The sequence below is a fragment of the Silurus meridionalis genome, chromosome 7 (assembly GCF_014805685.1).
Source record: "Silurus meridionalis isolate SWU-2019-XX chromosome 7, ASM1480568v1, whole genome shotgun sequence".
NCBI classification, from domain to species: domain Eukaryota; kingdom Metazoa; phylum Chordata; class Actinopteri; order Siluriformes; family Siluridae; genus Silurus; species Silurus meridionalis.
The window spans coordinates 3,073,003-3,097,035 of record NC_060890.1 but is presented as its reverse complement, the minus strand read 5'-3'; the positions used below and the strand labels follow the sequence as shown (position 1 = coordinate 3,097,035).

At 39.3% G+C, this 24,033-nt stretch overlaps 1 protein-coding gene across 1 annotated transcript in view; it reads right to left on the bottom strand.

Moving 5' to 3' along the window:
- Positions 1–24,033, bottom strand: part of heatr1 (HEAT repeat containing 1) — a 32,143-nt gene that overhangs the window by 4,746 nt on the left and 3,364 nt on the right. The window contains 35 exon segments of the mRNA XM_046854192.1: positions 1,804–1,895; positions 1,898–1,961; positions 2,096–2,246; positions 3,620–3,921; positions 4,041–4,181; positions 4,808–4,931; positions 5,035–5,087; positions 5,655–5,824; positions 5,957–6,086; positions 8,789–9,019; positions 9,633–9,761; positions 9,844–9,965; positions 10,063–10,178; positions 10,846–10,983; positions 11,071–11,174; positions 11,259–11,390; positions 12,568–12,810; positions 12,962–13,123; positions 13,300–13,472; positions 13,564–13,756; positions 15,113–15,261; positions 15,371–15,539; positions 16,724–16,915; positions 17,033–17,154; positions 17,295–17,506; positions 17,630–17,718; positions 18,662–18,757; positions 18,932–19,039; positions 19,193–19,310; positions 19,690–19,794; positions 19,899–20,004; positions 20,644–20,774; positions 21,000–21,211; positions 23,125–23,271; positions 23,360–23,461. Coding sequence (XP_046710148.1) covers positions 1,804–1,895; positions 1,898–1,961; positions 2,096–2,246; positions 3,620–3,921; positions 4,041–4,181; positions 4,808–4,931; positions 5,035–5,087; positions 5,655–5,824; positions 5,957–6,086; positions 8,789–9,019; positions 9,633–9,761; positions 9,844–9,965; positions 10,063–10,178; positions 10,846–10,983; positions 11,071–11,174; positions 11,259–11,390; positions 12,568–12,810; positions 12,962–13,123; positions 13,300–13,472; positions 13,564–13,756; positions 15,113–15,261; positions 15,371–15,539; positions 16,724–16,915; positions 17,033–17,154; positions 17,295–17,506; positions 17,630–17,718; positions 18,662–18,757; positions 18,932–19,039; positions 19,193–19,310; positions 19,690–19,794; positions 19,899–20,004; positions 20,644–20,774; positions 21,000–21,211; positions 23,125–23,271; positions 23,360–23,461 — 5,028 coding nt within the window.

Below are 24,033 nucleotides of genomic sequence, written 5' to 3'. Positions count from 1 at the left end.
TTTGGGCTCTTCATCCATTAAAATATGGATTGTCTCAATTGCACATTTTTTTTAAAATTTGCTTTAAATGTACCTTAAATGAATACTATTCACGTGTTTAATACTCTAATCAACATGGACAATTATGGATGCTTTATGCAAATGTATGTTAATTATTAGTGAAACCAAACTCAACATAGTGCATGAAGACAAAATATTCAAGTAAATGTTTTAAAAGTAATGATGGTGTTTTAAATTACGTAAATCATGAGAACGCGAACTTTCGCTATGTTTCCACACGGACGGTTTTAACTGCCGGATTTGTGCTTCATGGCGGATTTGAGACTTAACGCATCAGTAAAACAAGTGTTTAGTGATTAAAAAGAATTTTCAGTGCAGTTTATATACAGTAAAACCCCGTTGTACGAGCAACCTATAGTACGAGCAAATGGAGATACGAGCGACCTCGCTCGCCAAATTTTACCCTGTTTCACGAGCACATTTTAAAGGCACGAGCAAACCCACGCTGCCGGTTCACCGTTTTCTGCGGAGGGTCGCATCAGTGGCTTAGTTGATGACGTATCACTCGGTCGCTCTCGTTGTTCAGTGCAGTAAAAACTGTACTTTTTTTAGTTTTATAATTTTATTTCACTAGAAATCTTGAAAAATGTCTCCCAATAAAATCAGTGATGGTGCTGTGAAAACGAAAATTGAATAGAATTACCATGGAAACCGAGGAGTTACGAGCGTGATGCGCGTTTCACACTCGCAATCAACCACTATCACATGGGTAATAAGGGTGTAAGGGTAAGAAATTTGCGGTGTATTTGTTTGTTAAAATGGGCTACAAATACTTTTTAAGTGCAGAAATAAGCGATCGAATGAGATCTCGTAACGGATTAAATCACTTTTACATTCATTCTTATGGGGAAAATCAGTTCAAAAGTACGAGCAAATGGAAATACGAGCAATTTTTAAGAACGAATTATGCTCGTACAACGGGGTTTTACTGTATATATATATTTTATATCTAATTGAAAAAAGGACGTTGTGAATAAATGTGTGTTGTGTTTGAAGGTTTTAAATTCGCCTCATATTTATTTATATTTGGAATAAAAATAGTCACAGAAACGTGCGCTGCATTAATCGAGCGTTAATAAAATTAGTACCGTTTAAATGAGTTTGCGTTGACATGCTATTAATGTGTTTATTTTGACAGCCCAAATACACACACACACACACACCGATCAGGCACAACATTATGACCACCTGCTAAATAATGTGTTGGTCTCCCTTTTGCTGATGAAACAGTCGTGCCCCATTGACCGCTCATTGAGCCTCGGCCCCCACGACCCTGTCGCCAGTTCACCACTGTTACTTCCTTGGAGCACTTTTGATAGATTCCACTGCAGACCAGGACATCCCACAAGAGCTACAGTTTTGGAGATGCTCTGTCCCAGTTGTCTAGCCGTCAAAATTTGTCAAACTTGTTCAAATCCTTATACTCGCCCATTTTTTCTGCTCCTCCACCGACTCTGAGGACAAAATATTCACTCGCTGCCTAATATATAACCCCTCCCCCCCCAAACTTGTGTCATGATGAAGAGATAATTAGTGATGTTCACTTCACTGCTCATAATGTTATAATGTCAATGTTATGCCTGGTTGGTGTTTATATACACACACACACACACACACACACACACACACACACACACACACACACACACACACACACACACACCCCAAGGTCAAATAAAGGATTTTTAGCGGTGTAACAGATGATTACATTTTTAAGATTTAATTTTCTATCTCCACACAAACCTGCTGAGAGTCCACCATGCTGTTATAGCACCGTGCCAGTGTGGGCAGAAGAACCCTTGGGGGCACCTTGGTTGCGAGTGTGGAACTCAGGAGGAGAGTCTAACAGTCAGTTGAGGGCAGGTGGAGAGACGCTCAGCAACCCCTGTGAGATGTGCTACCTGCTCAACAAAGGCATAATGAATACACACTGCACTGGGTAGAGACTCGACAGAATAATTCATCATCAATTATTTGTAAAGGTTTCGGGGCTCCTGTGTGTTGCTCAGTCCACAGATTTCTGTATGTTCTTTACCTGCGATACAGTGTCCTCCAGGTAAGGGCTGATGAAATGAGGGAGAGTTTCAGCTGTTTTCTGTAAGGCTGTAACTGCACTTAACAGATACACCTCTGTAGACAGAAGATCCTTACGCTTCTTCAGGGCCTGTAGAATCGCTGGCATTAACCTTATCAACACACAAACACACAGAGTAACTATTACAACAAAAAAAAACACTTAATAAACAAGATAGAGTCAGTAATGACAGATACATTATACAATAAAAAAAATCTCAATATCATATAATATATATCTAGTAAAAACCCCAAAAAGCAACCAGCCATTAAGGTAGGGGTGTAACGGTGCACGTATTCGTACAGAAACGTTACACGACTTTGGGAAATGCACTTCTTGTACGTGATGTGTACTGCCCATGTCGATTATGCGCGAAATCTATGACATCCTGTCATTGCCAATGTTTTTAACATTCTAGTGATATGGATTCCTTTGCGTTTTATGTCCAACTTCAAGAAATTCCGCCAATTTCACATATCGAGGGAGTGAATGAACGAGGGATGAAAGGAATGTTTTCATGAATAATTGCATTAATTGGATTTATTCTATTCTACATTCTATTTATTTGATACATGTAGCAGGCATTTTATTTTAAATTATAAAAAAAAAAAAGTAAACTATTGATGTTCACAAATGTTAATAATAATAATAATAATAATAATAATAATAATAATTCAACATCGAAACGACAAGCAATTTTACTTAAAGCATTTCTTCCCCCTAAACTGTAGCGAAATTTAACATGGACTTGCTCAGAGTTTCCTTCACGTGAGAAACACTCGGGTGCTGTTGAGGATGGCCAGCAGGGGCGCTGCTGTGGACGGAACCATTTTTACTCCTGTGGACTGGACTCGCATCATTTCTACTTATTGGAAAACCACCGAAGCTCAAGTCTCATTTAGTTTTCAGTGGATAACTTCAGCTGGATGCTAAAGACATGCAGCTAAAAACTTTGAATAAAAAAAAAAAAAAAAAGATTCTCACTGAAGCTGTGAATGAGAAAAGACCAATAATTTCACTGCCCTGCGTTCACCCAGGAGAGGACGGGGTTCTTTATCGAGGTTCCTTCTTCATGTTTTGTCAGGTCATTTTAATGGTGATGGAAAAAGTGCTCTAATGCAGTAACGTGTTAAAGTGAAAATGTTAGCACACTTTGTGACATGTTCAAAAACAAGCAGAATGAAGGAGGTGGTAACTTTGTGGTGAAGGCAGTGGGCTTTGGGTCTGAAGATCTTGAGTTCAAATCCCTGCCACATCAAGCTACCACTCCTGGGCCCCTAGGCAAGGCCCTTAACCTTATAGCTGCTCAGTGGTATGAATGACATATAAGTGGCTCTGGATCTGGATAAGGGCGTCGGCCAAATGCCATGAATTTTAATTGATATGCAGAACAATTTTTTTTGATGAACAACAAACATGAACAAAACTTCATTAAAAATGTATTATGCAAGTAATTATAAAAAAATTCCATTTGGTGCTTTGTACCTGTGAACTTGGGTGATGGCGAGGGCCTTCAGCGTGCTAGTGACCTCGGCCACACAGAGCAAAGCGCTGCTCAAAACATTTCTTTCTTCCTTGGTGTTTTCCACCAACTCCACCGTCCGACTCAAGACGGGTAAGAACTTCGTCTGGTGTTGGCTCCCGAAGCTGCGGCACAGCAGCTTTAGGCTATACAGGGCTGTCTGCCGGTTAATGGCTTGCTCTTCTTCTTCTTGTCCTTCAGTCTGGCCACAACCCCGTCCCACGATGCTCAAGAGGTCATCAATCAGTTTCAGCAGCACATCCACCTTAAACAGAGGATACAGACAATGCAGCTACAGTGAAGTCCCTAAAACTGTGCGTGTGCATGAAACACTTCATTAGAACTTACAGCCCTAAAATCCAATAAGACCACGTTGGTGCGTACCTGCTTCTCCTCCAACTGAGTCCTCTGCTGTAATCTGTTGTTCAGCAGCTCCATTGCTTTTCTCCTCACTGACGGCAGCTGATTACCCATCAGGCCCCGCACCACCATGATGAAAGTGTCGGTAGGGAGGAGGGCGTTCACCTTCAGAGAAGACAAGGATGTTACCGTTTTTTTTACTCGGTTGCTTTGGAGAGTTTCTGAAATTCTTCGACGTCTGTATCATGTAGTCACTCGTGCTGTTGAAACCCGTAGATGCCGAACAGAAGAAATTCAGCCTCGTGCATTTTCAATCTTTGTATTTCAAACTGTAGGAGATTCTGAAACCGTGCGCCGTCATATTGAAAAAACATCACTGACCATTTTGACGATCTTGTGTGAGTGATCAAGTTAGCATTTAAATAATCCATTGTTTTGTGCTGTTTGTATTAATTTTTTTGAGAAATGCACCACACACACACACACACACACACACACACAACCTGGCCAACACATGACTGCAAACCTGCTAATGCTGAACAGGAACACAGAGAACCCCTGGGGTGAGGAGGACTTGTGGTGTAAAACGAATTCTTCCTGAAAAATACTTAAATACTTGCCCACACGAACAACTGTAGACTGAAGTGTGTATGAGCAGTGTGTGGTCTTGTGCGACAAAATCATAGGAAAATACTCGTATGTTAAATATGCAAAAATGTGTAAAGTTCAGCAAGCCTGCTCTCGGGTCAGAATAGAACCCACAAAGTTTACGTTTGACATGCTGATTGTACCTTATCCAAAACGTCGTAGGACTTGTTAAGCAGTGCTCTCCAAAACTTGGCTGTGGGTTTGTCCGAGTTCTCCTCAACACACTGAGCCACAGTGTGGATGTACTGCAGATTTTTCTCCAACAGGCTAGAAAGCAATCATAAAGATAACGCGCATGATTACATGCTGTGGCCAGACTCTAAAACGATCTGCATTACTGCACTGAAGAATTTTTCTCACAGATACTAACCTTTGCTGAAGCTCCTGCAGAGAGCTGTCGGTTAAATCCTCACAATCAGCCACCTAGATTAATAAATAAAACAAAAATAAACTGTTATCTAAAGGATCGAATAATTCATCGGTTTTGCAGAGTAACCGGCACTGTTGGTTGATTGTGAGAACTATCAGAAAAACTCATACTGATAGTTTTTCCAGGTTGCGTTATACAGTGCGACAGTGGCCTCTAGAGGCAAATTACTGACATCATGTGCTGTTTATTTGAAGTGTCTTTTTATTAATTTTGGAAGTAACTATTTTTTATTTGGAGTGTTACCTTTTGTAGCATGTTACCTTATTACCTAAAGACTATCAACAAAAAGTCATAGAATTATTTGGTTTAGCACATTATTTGATTGAGTACTTTTAATTATTTTTGTAATAGATTTCATTACTATTTTACATGGAATGTTATGTTTGTTTTTCAGTATCTATTTTAGAAATCGGTTGATTAATTGGTTATCGGCAAGTACGATCCAACTTAGCCCCGCTATCAACTTAAAATCCAGTATCAATAGATCTCTAACTTCCATCCTATAGGACGTTATGTTTAACCATGTTTATGGGAGATTTGACAGTGTAGAAACACCTTACCTTTCCAACAAAGCTGCTGGAGGCTAGAAGCTGGCTCATGAAGGACACAGACAGGAACTTAAAATGCCGGAGCTCTTTTCCACTATGGGCTTCTACGTTAAAAACCAAATCTACAGCATTTTCCTCAGGGTTTTTGTGTATTGTTCGTATTGTCCGTCTCTGCTCCGGGACTGCAACATGCAAAATACAGACTTTTGTTCATTTTCTTAAGCATCACAGCATAGTAGTCACTTTACACCTGTTTGCGTATTTGTTAGTTAAAAGGTTTGGATAAATGGGGTGGGGGTTTTGGGGGCACTTACCGTCCTCTTTTTCTTTTGGGAGGGTCATAAGGAAGTGTAGAATTTTATTAAGGGTTGTAAGCTGCTCATGAACTGTAAACTCGCAACACAGCAATCCCCAGAACTCTTGATCGTGCTCCAGTGCTGTTTCCTGAAACACAGTTAGATCCTTCAGCAAGATCTTCTACAATAAACCTGCAGTTTTATTCGAACGTTCCTGCTGTGTCCAGTTATAGCTGGGCAAGTCCCGTCCCCCGACCACGCTCTTTAAATATCCTATATCTTTATTCAGAACTTTCAGGATGGATTTGGACTGTAATTAATATCAACAGTCTGTTACAATGTTCTCAGGACCACATGTTGCATTTAATCACCACTCACTGCACACCTTAACAATGATAAGCTGTAATGAATGGACATTCCGTGTCACCCAAATGAGGTAAAATGTGACTCCAGTAAAAATACCTTATTTTCCTGACTATAAGCCGATACTTTTTCCCCACCCTCTGAACCCCGCGGCTTAAACAATGATGCGGCTAATTTATGTATTTTTCCTGGGTTTTTCCTGGTTTCACAAACTTCAAGCCAAAAAACTGAGCCCCATAGCATTAGACCAATAAAATTGCAGAACGGGTTCAGGTGAACCAATGAAACTCTTTATATTAAATCAGATGCGCTCCCACTGAATCGGGCCGCACCACATCATAAATATGGATGATGTTCCTCTGACGTTTGACCTGCCGCTCACTCGGACTGTCTACAGGAAATGCGAATCATTTGTCACGCTGAAAACAACCGGGCATGAAAACGCACTTCACCTGTGTTCTGAGCTGCACAGCATCGGGAGAAAAGATTCACCGATGGTGATTTTTAAACGCATGACGATGCCAAAAGATAAACTCTCGAGAGAAATAGTTGTGAAAGGAAGGAGGAAGACAGTGAACAATGACTTTTGGTAGGCTACTGTTTAGATACAAGCCGTGTAACAGACACTGTCTTTCATTAAAGCCTGTGTAAAGATCATTAGTTTCAGTATAGACAGGTGCGGCTTATTTATGTTCAAAATAAAAATCTTTGTCAAATTCAGTGGGTGCGGCTTATATATGGGTGTGTTTAATAGTCCGGAAATTACGGTAAGTGTCCCTTTAAACTTTCACTTCAGCAAAAGTACAAAAGAATTTGCCATCAAATGTACTTAAGTATCCAAAGTACTATGATTTATTATGGCTATAAATGTTTTATTGTCACTTTGCTTTATCAACTCAGTTGATGTGAATCAACACACTGATTTATTAATAGAATGAGATTAATGAGTCAAACACTGATGGATTTCTATAAAGATTACAATGAGCCCAAAACCTTCTTTTCAACTACTTGAGAAAAATTGCGCAAATGAGGTCACGTGTGTTGTGGTGAGTTCGAGTCTCGAGTTTCTTCATCATTTCTTCCTCTCTTAATGTTCTGCTTACTGTTAAACTGACACTGGACTGTATGTTGTTGATCAGTAAATACACCAAACGGCGTGCGCTCGACTCTGATTGGTGACTTGGTTTGAACAGTTACGTTTTTATCCTCGTAAATATAAAAGGACGATTTCACAATATGTAGTTGAATAAAGATATTTGATTTTAAAATGCAGTTAAAAAGTTGTAGTAAACTTCTCTTCGAATGGAAATAGTTCAGTAAAGTAGATACGCAAAAAAAGCTTTCAAATAACATTTTTGCAAATTACATTCCAATTAAAATCACAAGCAAATTACATTTACTTCATTACTGTCCACCACTGCAAGAAACAAACTTGAGAAAAGCACTCTACAAATAAAAACGAAACAAATTCCACTCTCGTATCAGATTGTTTTGCCATTGATCAATCTGATCTCGATGGAAACAGCCAGAACCCCGGATTTAAAGACTCCGGAGACCTGCACAGAGGTGGGGTTGAGTTTGTGACTTATAGTTTTTTGGTCACTGCTCATGACTCGAGTTCTCCTTTCCAAGGGGAAGTAAGAAGGAAATACGTCCAACATAAAGCACACATGCAGGGTTTTCTTCTGTAAAATGGGTAGAGAGAGAACGCCACCTGGTGTATGTCTCTGTGGTAGAGAGAGTAGCATTGGATAGAGCATTTATTTATTCATTTCATTTTCGGATAGATTACGAGGAGGGGATTAGTCACTGTTTTTCAGTTTTGTTCTCGTCTTGTTTTATAATATATATAATATATTCTCTCTTACATGTGTTGCCCTTTCATTGCAAATAAATCCCACCGTTTTCTGCCCATTTGTCCCTGTTGTTTCTGGGTCAGTTCACTGGCAGAGCTTTTATTTATTTATTTATTTATTTATTTTAGTAAATCCACAAGGTTTTCTCCTCTTTCTATGAGCACCTCTCCCTCAGACGCCGAGGTTAACATGGGGGGGTAAAACTAAAAAGAATAACCATGTGGATCGACTCTGAAAAAAGGGACAGATTAACTGACCCCAAAAAGAACTGCTAAAATATAAATATATAAAATAAAAAATGACACGAGGTGGCACTTCTTTACTTAGTGTATTAAACAGTGCACTATAAATGGTCACGTGATGAACGTCCCTGTCCACTTACCTCCAAAATTTCACATACTATTGGAAAGTCATTTGCAAAAGCGCACAAACACAGTAACACAAACGGCAAACTGCTTGATGTAAGCAAAAACAAAAAAACGTTTTCCAGTAAGAAACGTGACAAATAAAAAGAATAAACCAGGGTAACTACAAATTTCCAAAACAGGATAATGTTAGTAAACGTTAGAGGAATATTACTTATTACTGGCATCAGTATTTTATCATTGTAGGAGACACTGAAGAGTTTTACCTTCTCAGGTCCTGTGCTGCTGGTAGCACCACTGGTGGCATGTTGTTTGAACAGGAGCAGCATTAAGACCCAGAGGAAATGTGCAGGCCCCAGTGTGCCCAGTAGCTGCTTGAGAATGGGCACACGTCTGTGCTCAGGAACGTGTGGGAGAGCGTCAACAAAAACGTGGATGATACGCGTCACCACGACTTGCATTTGCCCCTCTGGCTGAGCACTCCCTCCGCCATGAGCCTTCAGGACAAAAGAGAAGCGACGGGTGTAAAACCTCAAGTCAAAGATCATCAGATCACTCCAAAAAGCGAAAGCTACACACCTACAAACGCTGTGTAAAATAGCAATAGCTGCGACCTACTGACCAGAGGTCAACCAATAGATTTGACAGAAACTGATAGCTAGGTGAGATCGTATTTGCCGATAACCGATTAATCGACTGATTAAATGTATACTGGAAAAAAAACGCTCTATGGAACAATAGTACAGAATTATGAAAATGTGCTAAATGGAATAAATTTAAATATATTAATTATAAACAAATACAATTATATGAATAATAATAAAAAAAAAAACCTGCGCACAGTCTCACGTGTAAAAACAAACAGCATGTGGGGTCAGTGATTCGCCTCTAGAGGGCGCTCAAGCAACAGAAGCTACCTGATAAAAAATCTTGGTAAGGATTTTTTGCTGAAAACCGAGCAATCGACTATCGATGCTGATTAATCGGGGGAAAAAAAAAACGCCAAAAAACCCCCCCAATGAATCGGTCGACCTCTACCACTGACTATAAACCGATATCCACTACCCAAGGGCCATTATGGACACAAGAACCAAAATGGTTTCCACCTACATTAATCAGAGCCGGGATGACCATCTGCACTGTCCTGTTGATGATCTGGAAGCTGTAGATGTCATCAAGGCGCATAATGTTGGCCCCCATAAAAGTAAATATTGGCATGATGTTGTGCAGAACTTTCTCCTGAACAGCAAAAACAAAATGAGTCTCATTAGCAGTCTTTATGATCTCTACAGTCACCCTAATGCGTGTGTTTATTACTCACTGGGAAGATGCCGGCTGCAGTTCCCAGCAGCAGCAGCGCATGGTGGTGCGTTTGAGGCGTGTTCGACGTCCTCACACACTGAACAACAAGCTCTACGCTAAACTTATCTTCATCCAAGATGTCTGTAATTTAATAAACCACAGAGGAACTGGGATGAATTTGATATCAGGTAAGTTGGTTAAATGGATCCTTAAAGCAGACAGGTGTGCACATGCATACCCTTGCTGATTGGTCCACCCTGTGGAGAGAGCTTCTGGCAGACATTGAGGAGAACATTGAGGAGAAGCTGTTTGGTGTACTCCATATTTTCTTGCTCAGTCGACACCTCCAAACATCTGCAGAGTAACAAATGAAAGATCATGTCCATTATATCCAAACAGTTCTATTAACGATTAGGAAAAAAGTCACATTTGTGCTACTGGAAACAAGCAGGTTTCTATTCAATGTTCTTACCAAAGTAGGAGACCTTAAAAAGAGTGTACCTACAAAACACCACCACTGCATCGCAAGCCATTAAAGCAATTATGTATGTATATTAGAGGTCGACTGATGGAGGATTTTCCTGGTACTGATGCCCAGGTTGGGTCGTACTTACTGATAATCGAGCGATAGTTTTTAAAATGGATGCTGGATAATAAAAAAAAAAAAAAAAAAAAAAAAAGGGCTGAACCTTATTACAAAATGTTAGTGAAAATGTGCTAAATGAAATAATATATAAAATAATATAATTATATAATATATTGATTATATAATTGTATTTATTCATTCTATAAAAATTTCAAGGGGAATAAATATAATATCATGCTCTCTGTGCAGCACGTGTAAAAACAAACAGCTGGTGTCAGTGATTCACCTCTAGAGGGCGCTCTTGTAATGACAGTGAATCGAAAGCCGGAAAAACTAACGGTATGGATTTCTGCAGATTTCTGATAGTTCCAGAAATCAACCATCGGTGCCGGCAAAATCGATTACTCACTTGACCTCTAATGTATATGGCTGTACCTGGAGAGAAGACTAAAAAGAGCTGGCACCAACATCTGAGCCCTCTTTAGCTTCTTCTTGTGCTGTAGAAGCTCCAAAATAAAGGTGACCCTCGGCCAGGACACCTCTCCAGCATCTGGTGGAGCATCCTGTGCTTTCCTTTTGGAAGGAATAAGTACATTAGTATGTTCGACTAACTGTTTAATGTCATCCAGGCCAGTGGAGGAGCTCAAGTTGGTCACTCACTTGGGCTGGACCTTGCTCCGGCGAGTTTGCTGCACACTCACTGATATTTTTGGCTTGTCAATAGGCATCAGTTCGTTTGCTACCAACTCTGCATCCACAGCAATCTGAAACCGACATACAAGAGCTATAAGAGACGGATAAAAAATTAAACCACCACCACAGAACAGTAAAGATGAAATAAACTGTACCCCTTTGAAGACACTACTGATGGTCTGAGAGCAAGTTGGGTTTTTATTGTCCACCAGCAGATCGAAAAGCACTCCCAGAATCCTCTGCTGAATGTTCTCGTCTCCCAGGGCCATAAAGAACTGCTTAGTGATCTGAGTTCGGAAGAAGCAGAACTCATTTAGGATCACTTTTTAGTAAAATGGATCGGTTTTAGAAGCATTACACCTCCGACAACTTAATACAGCTGGAAAAAAAAAAACATCTAACAAAATTTCCAGAAACATCACTGGAATTTAAGTGGAATTGGGTGTTTTGGTCAGATGTGAACAAAATCAAACGTTTTGACATTCAAGAGAAAGCAATGGAAACCTGAAACCCTCTCCTATCTTCTACCTCTTCTTCTACTTTCTATAGTGATTGTGATTGTTTTATGATCTGAGGCTGTTTATTGGCTGGTGCAAGTCTCGTGTTAGAACAGGACCAAAACATGCATCCAAATTCTCATCAAAATGAGCACAAAGCTATTTTTCCCACCAACATTTGAATTTATTTAACAAGTTTTCATGGGAAAACTATGAGCACTAGAACTCAATGACCTGCATGATGCTTTGTTTATAGGTGAAACAAATGACAAACCCACAGAAAGTAAATATTTCAGAGAAAAATCATCGAGTTCTAGGATGAACTCATCAAAATCACTGCGAGCAGACTTACATACGCAACATTGCATTCTGGGAATTAAAGGCTGGATATAAGAGTAGGGCATTAGGACTGGGATTTTGCCCCAGACGTATTAGCATATATACACTGCCTGGTCAAAAAAAATCCATACACAGTACCATCCGATTACGGTACATATTACCTGCGGCACCTTTTTGTTAAGCTTATGTAAATGACCATCACTACATTTATTGCCTTCCAGATCTTGCGTTGTTGATGAGAGCGTGCAACTCAAAGAATTAAGGGTTAAGGTCTGATCTCAGTGGCAGCAAATTGCAGCAAAGTGTGTAAATGTAACCTCAGGCTCCCTGAACCACTCATAATTTGAACATGAGGAATAATGGAATTATCCTCTTGGAATATGCCCTGGTCATTGAGTAAACTCGGCTAGTCAGCTGTAGAGGTCGACCGATTCATTGGTTTTGCAGATTAATCGTCTCACAGCGGAAATCCATACCGATAGTTTTTTCCATGTTGCGTTATACAGTATTAGAGCAGCCCCTAGAGGCGAATCAATGACACAACAGCTGAAACAAATAAATGACTGCAGTAATTATACAATGGATCTCACCTATTTAATGAGTTAAATCCAGGTAGTAGACTCCTTACCTGCTCCATGGCAATGATCTGAAAACTGTCCATGTGTGAGTAGGGTTTCGAGGAATTGCCCATTGCGGTGATAAAAAGCTCCAGGCTTTTAGCATCTCGAACAAGTAGAGGAGCAGAAGCTTCGTTGTACTTGCCCAGAAGCAACTGAAGGAACAGAGCCTCATCTGGCAGAAAAACTGGAGTGTCTGGAGCACACTGCTCCATCAAATGTTCGATGGATGGGAGGAGATTGGCCAAAACATACTGAAGATAGAGCGAGAGACAGACAGGGAAAATAAAAAGAAGAACTTTAGAACATCTCCTGGATTTTTAGTGGCCTCTTTTCTACTTATATCTCAAAGCCCTTAGTCAGCAAATCTGGCTTCATGCACACACACAGAACAATCGCTCATACCTCTCCATTTACGTCTTGCAGTGCTCGCAGCAATACTTTGGCCATGTAGCTGGGGCAGTCAGGAGATCTCACACAGTGTAAAAGCTGCTCTATTGCTGAGAGCAGCTTGTTTTTGTTCTTTCCAGTCATCGAAACGGCTTCGTCGTAAAGTACAGACAGTGCCTGAGGTCAGAAAATGACCCAATCAGTAAGCAGAATGTAAAATGAATATGATTACGAGAAAACCAGGTACGTTTAAAGGGAAAGAAATACAGCTCTTTATAAGTCATTAAGGTATTGACATTATTATTACACATTGATTTATGTACAGTATCTGTAAGAATCAAGCAGTGGACAACCTGAGTGAGGTAGGCTGGATCAGCAATGAGCTCTTCAGCCGATGCGAGCAGCTTCTCTAACACAGGGTGGTATGGAGAGGTGACGACTCCTGCAAGTGGTTGCAACACTGCCACGGCTGCTCTCCTCACCTCCCTCACAGCACAACTCAGACATCCCAAGAGCGATGGCACCACTGCATGCAGCAAAACAGAAACCTCACATTCAGAACAAACAGGTGCTCTCTGTAAGAAAGATGTGTTCTGTCTTGGTTCAGGTTTCTGTACCTGGTGAAGAAGGTGAGACCAGGACTTTGAGCTTTTTTGCGGGGAGAGTGGTCAGCAGAACTTTGCCCACATACAGTGCCTGTGTCTGCAACAACGCTGTCACACGGATCTCTAACTGGTCGCTAAGATTACTGCTGTAGCCCCACAGCAGAGACAGAAACTTAAAGAGATGCTCAGGGTCACTCAGGTGGACCTGAGAACCCAAATAAAGCACAAAATAAATGTATTTAGTAAATCGGTAGCATTAAGTATTAAAACAATTACATTGCAAGCACTGATAGAGATATGATGCAGAGAAATAATGGACAGTAAAACTTTCATTAAAGGCAGAAAAAGGTTTTTACCCCAAAGCCATTAGAGTGTAGAACATGAAGAAACACGATCAGTGAATGCTTTAATCTATCTGCACTACACACACTTGTGTTTATACACTTCACAGGCCTCGTATTCAATTATTCCCAATCACAACCTCTCTCTCTCTCTCTCTCTCTCTCTCTCTCTCATATATATATATATATATATATATATATATATATATATATATATATATATATATATATATATATATAAAAAGCCTTTGAATGCGCAATACCATATATTAACGATCGCTAATGTTTATATTTTTTATACTTTATCATATTTTATTTTTATACACCTTAAGGACTTAAACTTTATTTCATTGTACCTTGTGCAATGACAAAAGAGAAATCTACCTACCTAACCTACCTTCCTTAACTAGTTACCTAACCTACCTTCCTCTCCTTAACTTCTTTATCTACCTACTTAATCTATCTATCTATCTATCTATCTATCTATCTATCTATCTATCTATCTATCTATCTATCTATCTATCTATCTAATCTAATCTAATCTAATCTAATCTAACCATACCTTCCTTAACTACCTACTTAATCATCCGTACTTACCTACCTGCCTACAGCTGATGCTCTTATCCAGAGCAACATACAATGATATTTATTTATTTATACAGCTAAACTGTTGAGGATTAGGGGCCGTGCTCAAGGGCCCAGCAGTGGCAGCATTGTGGTGATGAAACCTCCGGATCAGAAGTGCACTGAGCTCCTCCTGCCACTTCCCCTATTAAATATTTAGAAAAGCAGAGAGTAGCAGTGAAAAGAGCCGAAGAGCTTTTCGGGGTCAGTGCAGAAGAAGAGCTGTACTAAAGTTCTACTGTCACTGAACTACTGGACTTTTCCGTGTAGCACTTTTTTCCACACATATCATATGCGTGTGCTGTCATCCACCTCAAAAACACTGACAGAAGAGCCAGTTCATATGTCTGATGTTTGTTACTGCCAAGAATTAGTTTATTAGATTAGATTTGTTCATTTTAACGTCCATAGCACATTCGTTTATTTAATATCAGATACGATGCTCTTTTTGTGATACACTGTTATGTTGATGGCTTTTTGGATCATTGCCCCACACACACTCCTTCCAAAACCAAAACTACTGTCTACGTCTGCTTGAGTGGTGTGTTTTGGGTGAGGTGTTGCTTCAAGCGCAATGTTAAAACTTAAATAAGTACCTCAAATAAGGAATGCAAGAGGGCTCGAAAACTGAAGGTCAAGGGTCCCTGACTAGCCCCAGACACCGCTGTGTCAAACAGGTGGCACAGCAGCTGCAGGTAACAGCAGGTATTCATGTCGAGCTTCTCAGGGTTCCACCAGAGTTCATCTAAAACACAAATAACAATCCTGGATGAATGTCAGAGGCCAAAACACCATCTCACGCAGTTTTCACAATTTTACAAACGCAGGATTTAATCAAAATCACTCAACTCTACCTTTAAATGTAGCCTCGGGACATTTGAGGTTGTTGATGAAGTGTTGGAGGAGCGAGAGGACCAACAAGCTGTATTTCTTTTCCGTATTTTCTCCCGTGTGCATTTCAAGTAAAAAGTCTGCAAGTACCTCATACATGGCCTGAGGGGTTTCGTCCTGGTCCACATACAGCTGCAACAATACACATTTACCAGTCAAACACTCAAAACACTCAAACGAGAAGAAAAACTCTCAAATTTATATCAGCCAAGTGTCACGGTAACATTGACAAAGTCCAAAAACCAGTCCTTAAAAATGGTCTCCGTTTCCATTGCAGATTTAGATTTTTGTTCAGAATCTTATTGGTTACTGTTTGTGGATTAACAGCAGGGAAATCAAATGTAATCCATTATAAAGGAAATGCATACCAGTTAAAACTGAAGGGGGTTAAATACTTTCCAAAACCACCCTAAATCAATGTATTAAAATATAATTCTGTCCTCAGAGCAGCTTGTGTGACGATTTCTAAAACGTTTGAATGCTCTAATAAAAATAATGCCAAGTCAGCAGAATTGAGTGAATCAATCGAAGGTTCAATTACATCCCTGAACTAATAGTGAACAGACCAATTGAGCGAATCTGGTCAGGTAATAAATCGAGAGAGGATAATATGGATCAAACTTAATTTGGTCAAATTATGAATTCTTAAAATATTAATATAGTTAACTTTGCTTTTGCAACTTAAACAGAATAAGTCATACGATCTCAGTGTTTCTCACATTTCTCCCTGAAAATGATTTTACACCACCACCACCTTTCATTTTTCGCCCATAAATGTACAAAAATGTGGATGTGGGCAGGAGGTTTGTTGCAGTCTGTCATCTCAGGGCAATTTGATTTCATATGTACTACTTTGTACGAAAAAACTAACATATGAAGTAACTGTAAATATTTCAAATTAAAGGTTATTGATATTGATGAAACATGATATTTCCATACAACTGATTTTTATCAGGAAGTGGTTCATGGCTCAGACCGGAATTTTTAAATGATTTTTTCCTCAATAAATATCTTTTTTTTTTTCATTTCTGAAGAAACCAAGCTTTTTAAAACTGCTCTAACGTGTCACTATGATGTGTGCAAAAAAAAAAAAAAAAAGCCAATCGTTTTCAGAACCACGTACAGAATAAAATGTCAAAATTCCTCTTAAAGAAAAGCTTTAAAACACCATATAAATGCAAAAAAAGTAAAAATGTATTTAAAAAAAACCCACTAAAGATTTTGCCATTTTTACTTCCTATTTTCTACCCGTATTATTTAAATTACAATATCGTGTTGTTCTCAGTGCGTGTGTACGTATGAAGCAGTGTCGAGACCTCAGTCTGTAGCGTGTTGAGTTCTCTCAGTGATGGTTTGAGCAGTCTGAAGAGTATCTGAGCTGTGTGGAGGTGTGTGCTCTCATTCAGAGAATCCAGAGTCTGGAGAAGAGCACAAATCAACACCACGAACGCTGCCCTCTCTCGCTCTCCAGAACCCTGCTTGGCCAGCAACGCACACACACGCTCGATCTGTATCACAAAGACAAAAGCAAAAAGGAGAAAGTCAGAAAGATCTCCTCAGGATCCTAAATAACAAACTCAATATAACGAGAATATTTACAACCATTCCTCTAGACTGATACTCACAGCATTGCGTTTAGTGGACGGATCCATGCGGGCCAGGTTTTTAGTCAGAGTGCTGATGAGCATCTGATTGGCCACTCGGATAACATCTGAAGATGAAGTTTTCTTCAGCACCCCCTGTAACACTGTAACACCAACAACACACCATGCTCAGTCAAAAGGTTCAGAATTAAACAAACATTTCTATATCAGTTACTAGAAATTGGAATGTAACAGTCAGGAAGTGTGTGTGTGTGTGTGTGTGTGTGTGTGTGTGTGTGTGTACCTTCGACCCAGCCCTGGGTGAGCGGATGCTGGGATAGAAGATGCGTCTCAGCGACACACAATGCCAGTTTCAGTTCTGCTGACTCAGGTGCTGGATTTGTTATTAGCAGGAAGGGTAACAGCTCGCAGCTAATTTGGGCTCTGAGATCAGAGTTCGCATCCCTGATGGGCAGGTCATCAAGTACTCGAACCGCCTCCTTTAATACTGAGTTCCTGTCATAGCATCATTAAAAGAGATTAGTTTATCCAGAAGGCGTACAAAGGGAAATAATCCACACCAGGACGGCACTGATGAGGCGTATAAAGTGGAAAAGTAGCGTTACTGTGGGTACGCACCAGTGCTCAGAATCCGACGGCTGGACGCGGTGTAGAAGAGAAATCAAACAAGGAATCGTGTCCTCTAAATCCATGCGTCCGAGATACAGCTAGCAGACATTAGAAAATATACCCAATAAGAGTTGATGCGGAAAAAGCAGCAGCCGTGTTAAGATTTAAAAGCAGAACTTTTCCTCATGTCCACTGATATACGAGTGTTTTGTGAAAGATTTAGGAGCAAAAACTCAGGTTTAACATCAAAGTGTTGCATGTGCATTATCCAAATTGAGTAGCTCATGCTAAAAAAATGCAATAAAAACAACAACAAAATTATTTTAAATATTCTTTCAAAATTTTAAAATTTCTGTTTGACTATTTTTTGTAAAAATATAAATAAATGGTGAAATGAAAACCTTCAAAGCAACACACATTTATTTAAGAAATATATATATATATATATATATATATATATATATATATATATATATATATATATATATATATATATATAAAAAAAATTTATATACAGGTAGTCGTCAACTTACGACCACGATTGGTTCCGACAGACCGGTCGTAACACGATTTGGTCGTAAGTGGAGTAGGCTAAATGTACAGTACTGTGAAATGATGTTTTAAAAATCTTTAAGTAGTATTTTATCATAATTTTCTTTCATTATTGTTAAACTGTAAATATCATCATTTTATGCCATTTGTATCATCTCTACACCATTTTGTTTCTTACTGTCGTACTAAGTAGTAACTAGCGATTGTGGTCGTAAGTCGCATAGGTCTTAAGTCGACGACTACCTGTATATACTCGAGCAAAGAAAAACAATAAATAAATAATACTATATATATATATATTTTTTTTATTACTATATATATATATATATATATATATATATATATATATATATATATATATATATATATATAAATAAAATGTGTTATTTGTGACTGAATGTGTAAATTTTTCCATTAATAAAATAACTATGAATAAATGTATGCAGCATGGTTTATTAGCACTCATAGGTATTTAGCATGTCCTCCTACCCGCATTGCCGACAGAGCTGACAGCACGACATCAGGCACATCATCCTTCAACCTCTCAAGCAAAGCATCCTTCAGGAATGCCTCATCAAAGCCCTCCTTAATGTAGACACACAAACGTGCAAATTAGAAGAAAATCAATGTTCACACAAGACCCTGTAAACGTCTTAGACGTTAACAAAGTGTTTGTTCTTTCTGAACACGCCAGTATTCCCTGCGTGCAGTGATGCATCTCAGCCAGCTAGTGAGCACTAATGTTAATGCTGCATGTACCTGTCCGGAGGTGAGAATCTCTTTCATGTATTCTATAGCCATGGTCCTCACAGAAGACACGGGGTGTTTAAGACTGAGGATCAGAGAGGTGTCCGAGTTTGCCAGAAACTACATGAAATACAGCAGATATTACAGTCAGAACAATATAAACTACCTACAGCAGAATTCTAGTATACAATAGATACAGTTTTAGTATAAAATTATTTTCACTAATAATATTTTGATACGCCGAAGGAAAAGACACGATGCTGGTCTGCATACCTGGTGCTTGCCACAGCACAAGGTAAGTGAGAGGAACTGATGGAGGAGGTTCTTCTGCTGAGCTGAGCCCATCTCACCCACACAACCCACCAGGACTGCATCCAGAGCTCCAGGATACCTGCAACACAGTAGGAGTTCAACACAACTTTATACAGAAGAAAGCCAAAGTGAAAAGTGCAGCTCTGTACCACATTCTGTATCTCACACAGATGCCTGCAGCAGTGATGGACCAAAAACAGAGAAATATAAAGTGTAGAATAAAAAACAAACTGCTCTCATGGCTTGCTAGGATTTCTAACGCCTCTTGTGCATATACCCAAAAACTACTTATAAAACCATGTTCATATTTGGATGAAAACTACAAGATCAGTATTATGTACATACTCCATCATCTAAACTACAGTAAGATCAAGTACATGCAAAAATGACCCTGAAGAGCATTCAGAGCCTTCAGAGCTTTTACGCATCCCGGTTATTGGCAATAGGTGAAAACGTACTTGTTCTCAAAGAGCCTGACAACCCCTTGGACCTTCTGATTAAAAGAGGAGAGCTTGTCTGATCTGAGCTCTGCCCCACAGCACATGTATCCCTCAAGGAGAAGTCTGCAAAGACCAACAAATGCTTATTATTAGTATGTTCAGAATCCAGAGCGCTCTCCATGCAGCACATCATGATCTCACGGATTCAAGCCATCGAAACTGATTATCGTGCCACCGTGTTCGCCAAGTCGGTGCTCAAGGGAAGGTTCTCAATGACTGATTTCAGAAGGCGGCAGTATGAAGCTCCTTGCGAGTCTTCGTTTCCCAGGTCATCTGGTGGCAGGCAATTAGTCAAATTATTAATGACGAGAAAAAGGGTATAAATTGCTTTGGCTGTTCCATAAATACTACTTTTACTGTGTAACTTCAATGGAAAATGAAAGATATGAGACAGAAATCTATACAAAAAAATGTATAGGACTTTATAGCGGCTTGTGATTTTAACATGAACGCTGTTGGGCAAAAAATGGATTTCATCTGAATAACAGAACAAAACTTCTGAATCCTTTCAGAAACATTTACCATCATCTAGACTTCACTACTTCCTGCTCCAGGACAGATGTGTGTATTCATGTGGGCAGTGGTGTGAAGTATTTGAGTAAACGTACTTAATTTCTGTGTTAAAGTATCTTTTCAGTTTTTACTCCACTACATTTAAATTTACAATAAACTTTTACTCAAGTCATATTGGAATTGGTGAGTTGGAACTTTGTAATGGAGTACGTTTAGCAGTGAGGTATCTACACTTTCACTCAAGAATTCCAGGTACTCTTTACACCTTGTGCTCTTTTAATGCTTACTGATCAACCTCGGCACACTTCTCAGCTCAAGTGCTGGTACTATTTAGGAGTTTATCCGAAAGTAAGAACATTTAAAAAATGTATTTGAGAGTTTTATGACTTTTAAACAAACCATTTTGTGTGATGACCACATTAGTGAGCTTTGGCAGGAAGTAGTGCAGCAAAGGACTGATATCATAGGAGGCTGCAATACACTGCAAGGTGGACACCAGAGAGGGAACTTCACAGAGGTACTGAAATGTCCTGGGTGGAGAAGAACAAAGACATTGCAGATTAAAATCAATTCACAAACAGACCAAAAATGTTGAAAACTAAAAGGAAATCCCTGAGAAATGGTTACCGAGTAGTGATATAACACACCGTTACCGAGTAGTGATATAACACACTAATACCAGGAGTAGTCCTTGTATTAATGCACCAGATTAAAAAAAAAATAAATACAAATTTGGCAGCAAGAACAACACTCACTTTTGTCCGATGACACTTTTCTTCTGGTTCTGGAGGAGGATAATGAGGCACGACAAGCCTTCAGACGTCAGCACTGGAGCTCTAGTCACTGACCTACTCACTTGTCGTGCCAGTGAGTCCAGCAGCTCTGGCTGCATCACAACCTTCACCGCAAGCTGGCACACAATCATATATGTTGCAGCTTTGTAATCCAAAAGCTCAGATTTCAGGCCCTGCAAAAAAAAAAAAAACACATGCTGATGTCATCTCCATTTTTTCTTGCGCTCGGAGGAAAAGCTTGTTTTTATGTCAAATATTTTTCTGCAGCAAATACAGTTTTTAAAGTCTCAATGCTGTCTGTCTGTGATTTATAATCAACCCTTCAAGAGTGCAGAAAATAAACATATACAAATAATAATGTTGCATTCGTGTCATCTACTTATTGTTCTCTAACTGAATCGGTCTCATTCTCCCCAAAACACTACATTTTCACTAAATCCTTTTTAAAGACCGAATTCATTGCTTTAAGTCTCCATTGAATTGCAGTGAATCGCTTTATGGCATAAATATACACATAAAAGCTCTCTTTCCCATCTGTCTTGTAGTCACTGGATTGAAGAGGTTAAGAAAATGGGACATGTGGTTTAATTATGATTCATTTTGATTAGATTCTTTCTATGGATACTTTACTAGAACTTTATTTTCATTGTGCAATGTACATGTACAAAGAAAATGAAACGCAGTCCGCATCTACACAGAAGTGCATACGTGTCCTGTTTCCAGTTAGCAACGTGGTAAATGAGGGGATGGGTCTGTATGTGCAGGGGTGAGACTGATTAATGCCAATCGTTTTCTTTTCGATCCGATAAGTTCTTTGGAAAGAAGTATCGTCGATATCGATATTTCTATGAAATATGTATCAAATGTTTTAATAAAAATCTTACTGTTAAAAAAAAAACCTCATATGCAGTGTAATATTCTGTTCCACATGAAATACTGTAATATCTTCATATCTGAAACAATGTGTAAGGTATAAAGTACAGCATTCTAAAACCATCCTGCTAATGAACTCTGCCTCGAGCCAGAAGATGGGGGTGGTGTCCGTTACCTCCTCTGCTCTCCTCGGCTGTTCTCTCAGTCACGTTCTATAGGTTGCTTTAACGTTTAGATGCTTTGTCATGTGTATGTCACATGAAGCTTCATCATTCTTAACTGGAGCGAAATGAGTCCAGATTATGCTTCTTTTTCTTTCAGTCCTGATCGCAGCCATGCACTCGATCTCATTTTAAACCTACGCTGAGTGCTTTGATTGAGTGAGTGAACGCTGTCATAAGCGGTGGTACAGTGGAAGATATGGTTCCCATTTACATTCCTATTTAAGTATTATAAATATTTATATACTACATAGCGTATTAATATTATAATAATATTCTAAACTCACTTGTTAAAAAAACAAAACAAAAAAAAGAACGGATCAATACTTCTATTTCAGGATCGATCTTTTTGATACAATGCCAGTATGGAAAATATCGATACGCAGGATCCATCCCCAACATAGGGTATTAGGATAATATCCCTAACTGTAGGTAATGAAATATGGTATATATAGTAATATACAGTATAAATGTGCAAAGACGGACATGTTAGAAGATAACATGCTCAAATAACATAATACACATATATAAATGTCGGTATGATACAGTATATAGAGAATAAATATGGGTAGAATATAAAGTAGTTTAATGATAAACATAAGTTATGGATGGTGCAAAGATGCCTGGTGGATGAAGCAGTGCAATAAACACAGAACCAGGGCAGGATAAATGTTATAACAGAACTGGATCAAGTGACAACTTCACAAGAATTCAAGCATAAATTCGTTTCCAAACATGGAAGCTTCAACACCAATTTAAATGCACAAAGAAAACGTAAAAGATGCCACACTATGTTCTCTGGTTTCTGAATGCTTCAGAGAGCCAAAGATTTATCAGAGAGGCCAAACAACATGCGCAGGAGTGTACTGTTAATAAAATATTCTCCACACAGTGCAAGTTTTACTTTAAAAAAACGATACTGTGCTAAAATGAAATGACTCACTACAGGCATGTGTTAAGAATTACGAAGCTGAAGTAAGATCTGAACTCACCAGTTGTAGATAAGGAAGTAACTTCGCTATGATAGAATCCGTGACTTTCTCCACTGCCTCCAGTGAGGGAACAATGGTCGCCGAATAAAAGGAAAAAATCACTCGCAGCTGTGCACATTTTCCGTCGTGAACAGACTGTGCATAGGCCTAAAGAAACAGCACCGTTACCCAATGAATCAGGCGACAGATCAGAGCACATCAGATCAGACATGGTTACACGGGTTAGACGTGTTACCTCAACCGACTTTGTCACCAGGGTGCAGATGAAATCCATGAAACCTAGATCTTTATAACAGTGAGTCAGGAGAGTCCCTCTTGCCAAAGGTACTCCAGGTTTCTGTGGAGCAGGCAGACAGACAGACAGAGACAGAGAGAGAGAGAGAGAGAGAGAGAGAGAGAGCATGTCTGGGTACGTTTACACTTATGCCCTTTAACACAAGGTGGCGCAGGAAAAGGGGAAATTTGGAAATAGGTGTTGGCAACCCTGGGGTGTGTGTGTGTGTATAAGTGTGTTGTCACCCAGTGAACAGCAGTGGGCTGAGAACACACCCCTGAGGGGCACCAGTGCTTAGTGTGCTCAGTGCTTTTTAAAGCTGAACCCATTTCTTTGAAATCAGCAGACGGGACACGATCATGAAGTCTTAACTGGAGTTAGACGCTAAAATTCTCTTTGCACTCACACCATCACCATTCTTATAAAAGGCTTTTACAGAGAACGCTCGTTGTGCATCACTCCACTAATGGAGTACATCACTGACGCCACAGGCTCTATATTATTTTTGTTACTTAGAATGATCACATTTATTATTTTAATTAGTTTTATCATAAGGTTCAGTACTCTTTACTTTTTTTTTTTTTTATCTATTTGAAAAACTATCGGTTGATTAATCGGTGTGATCAAGTAGCCTC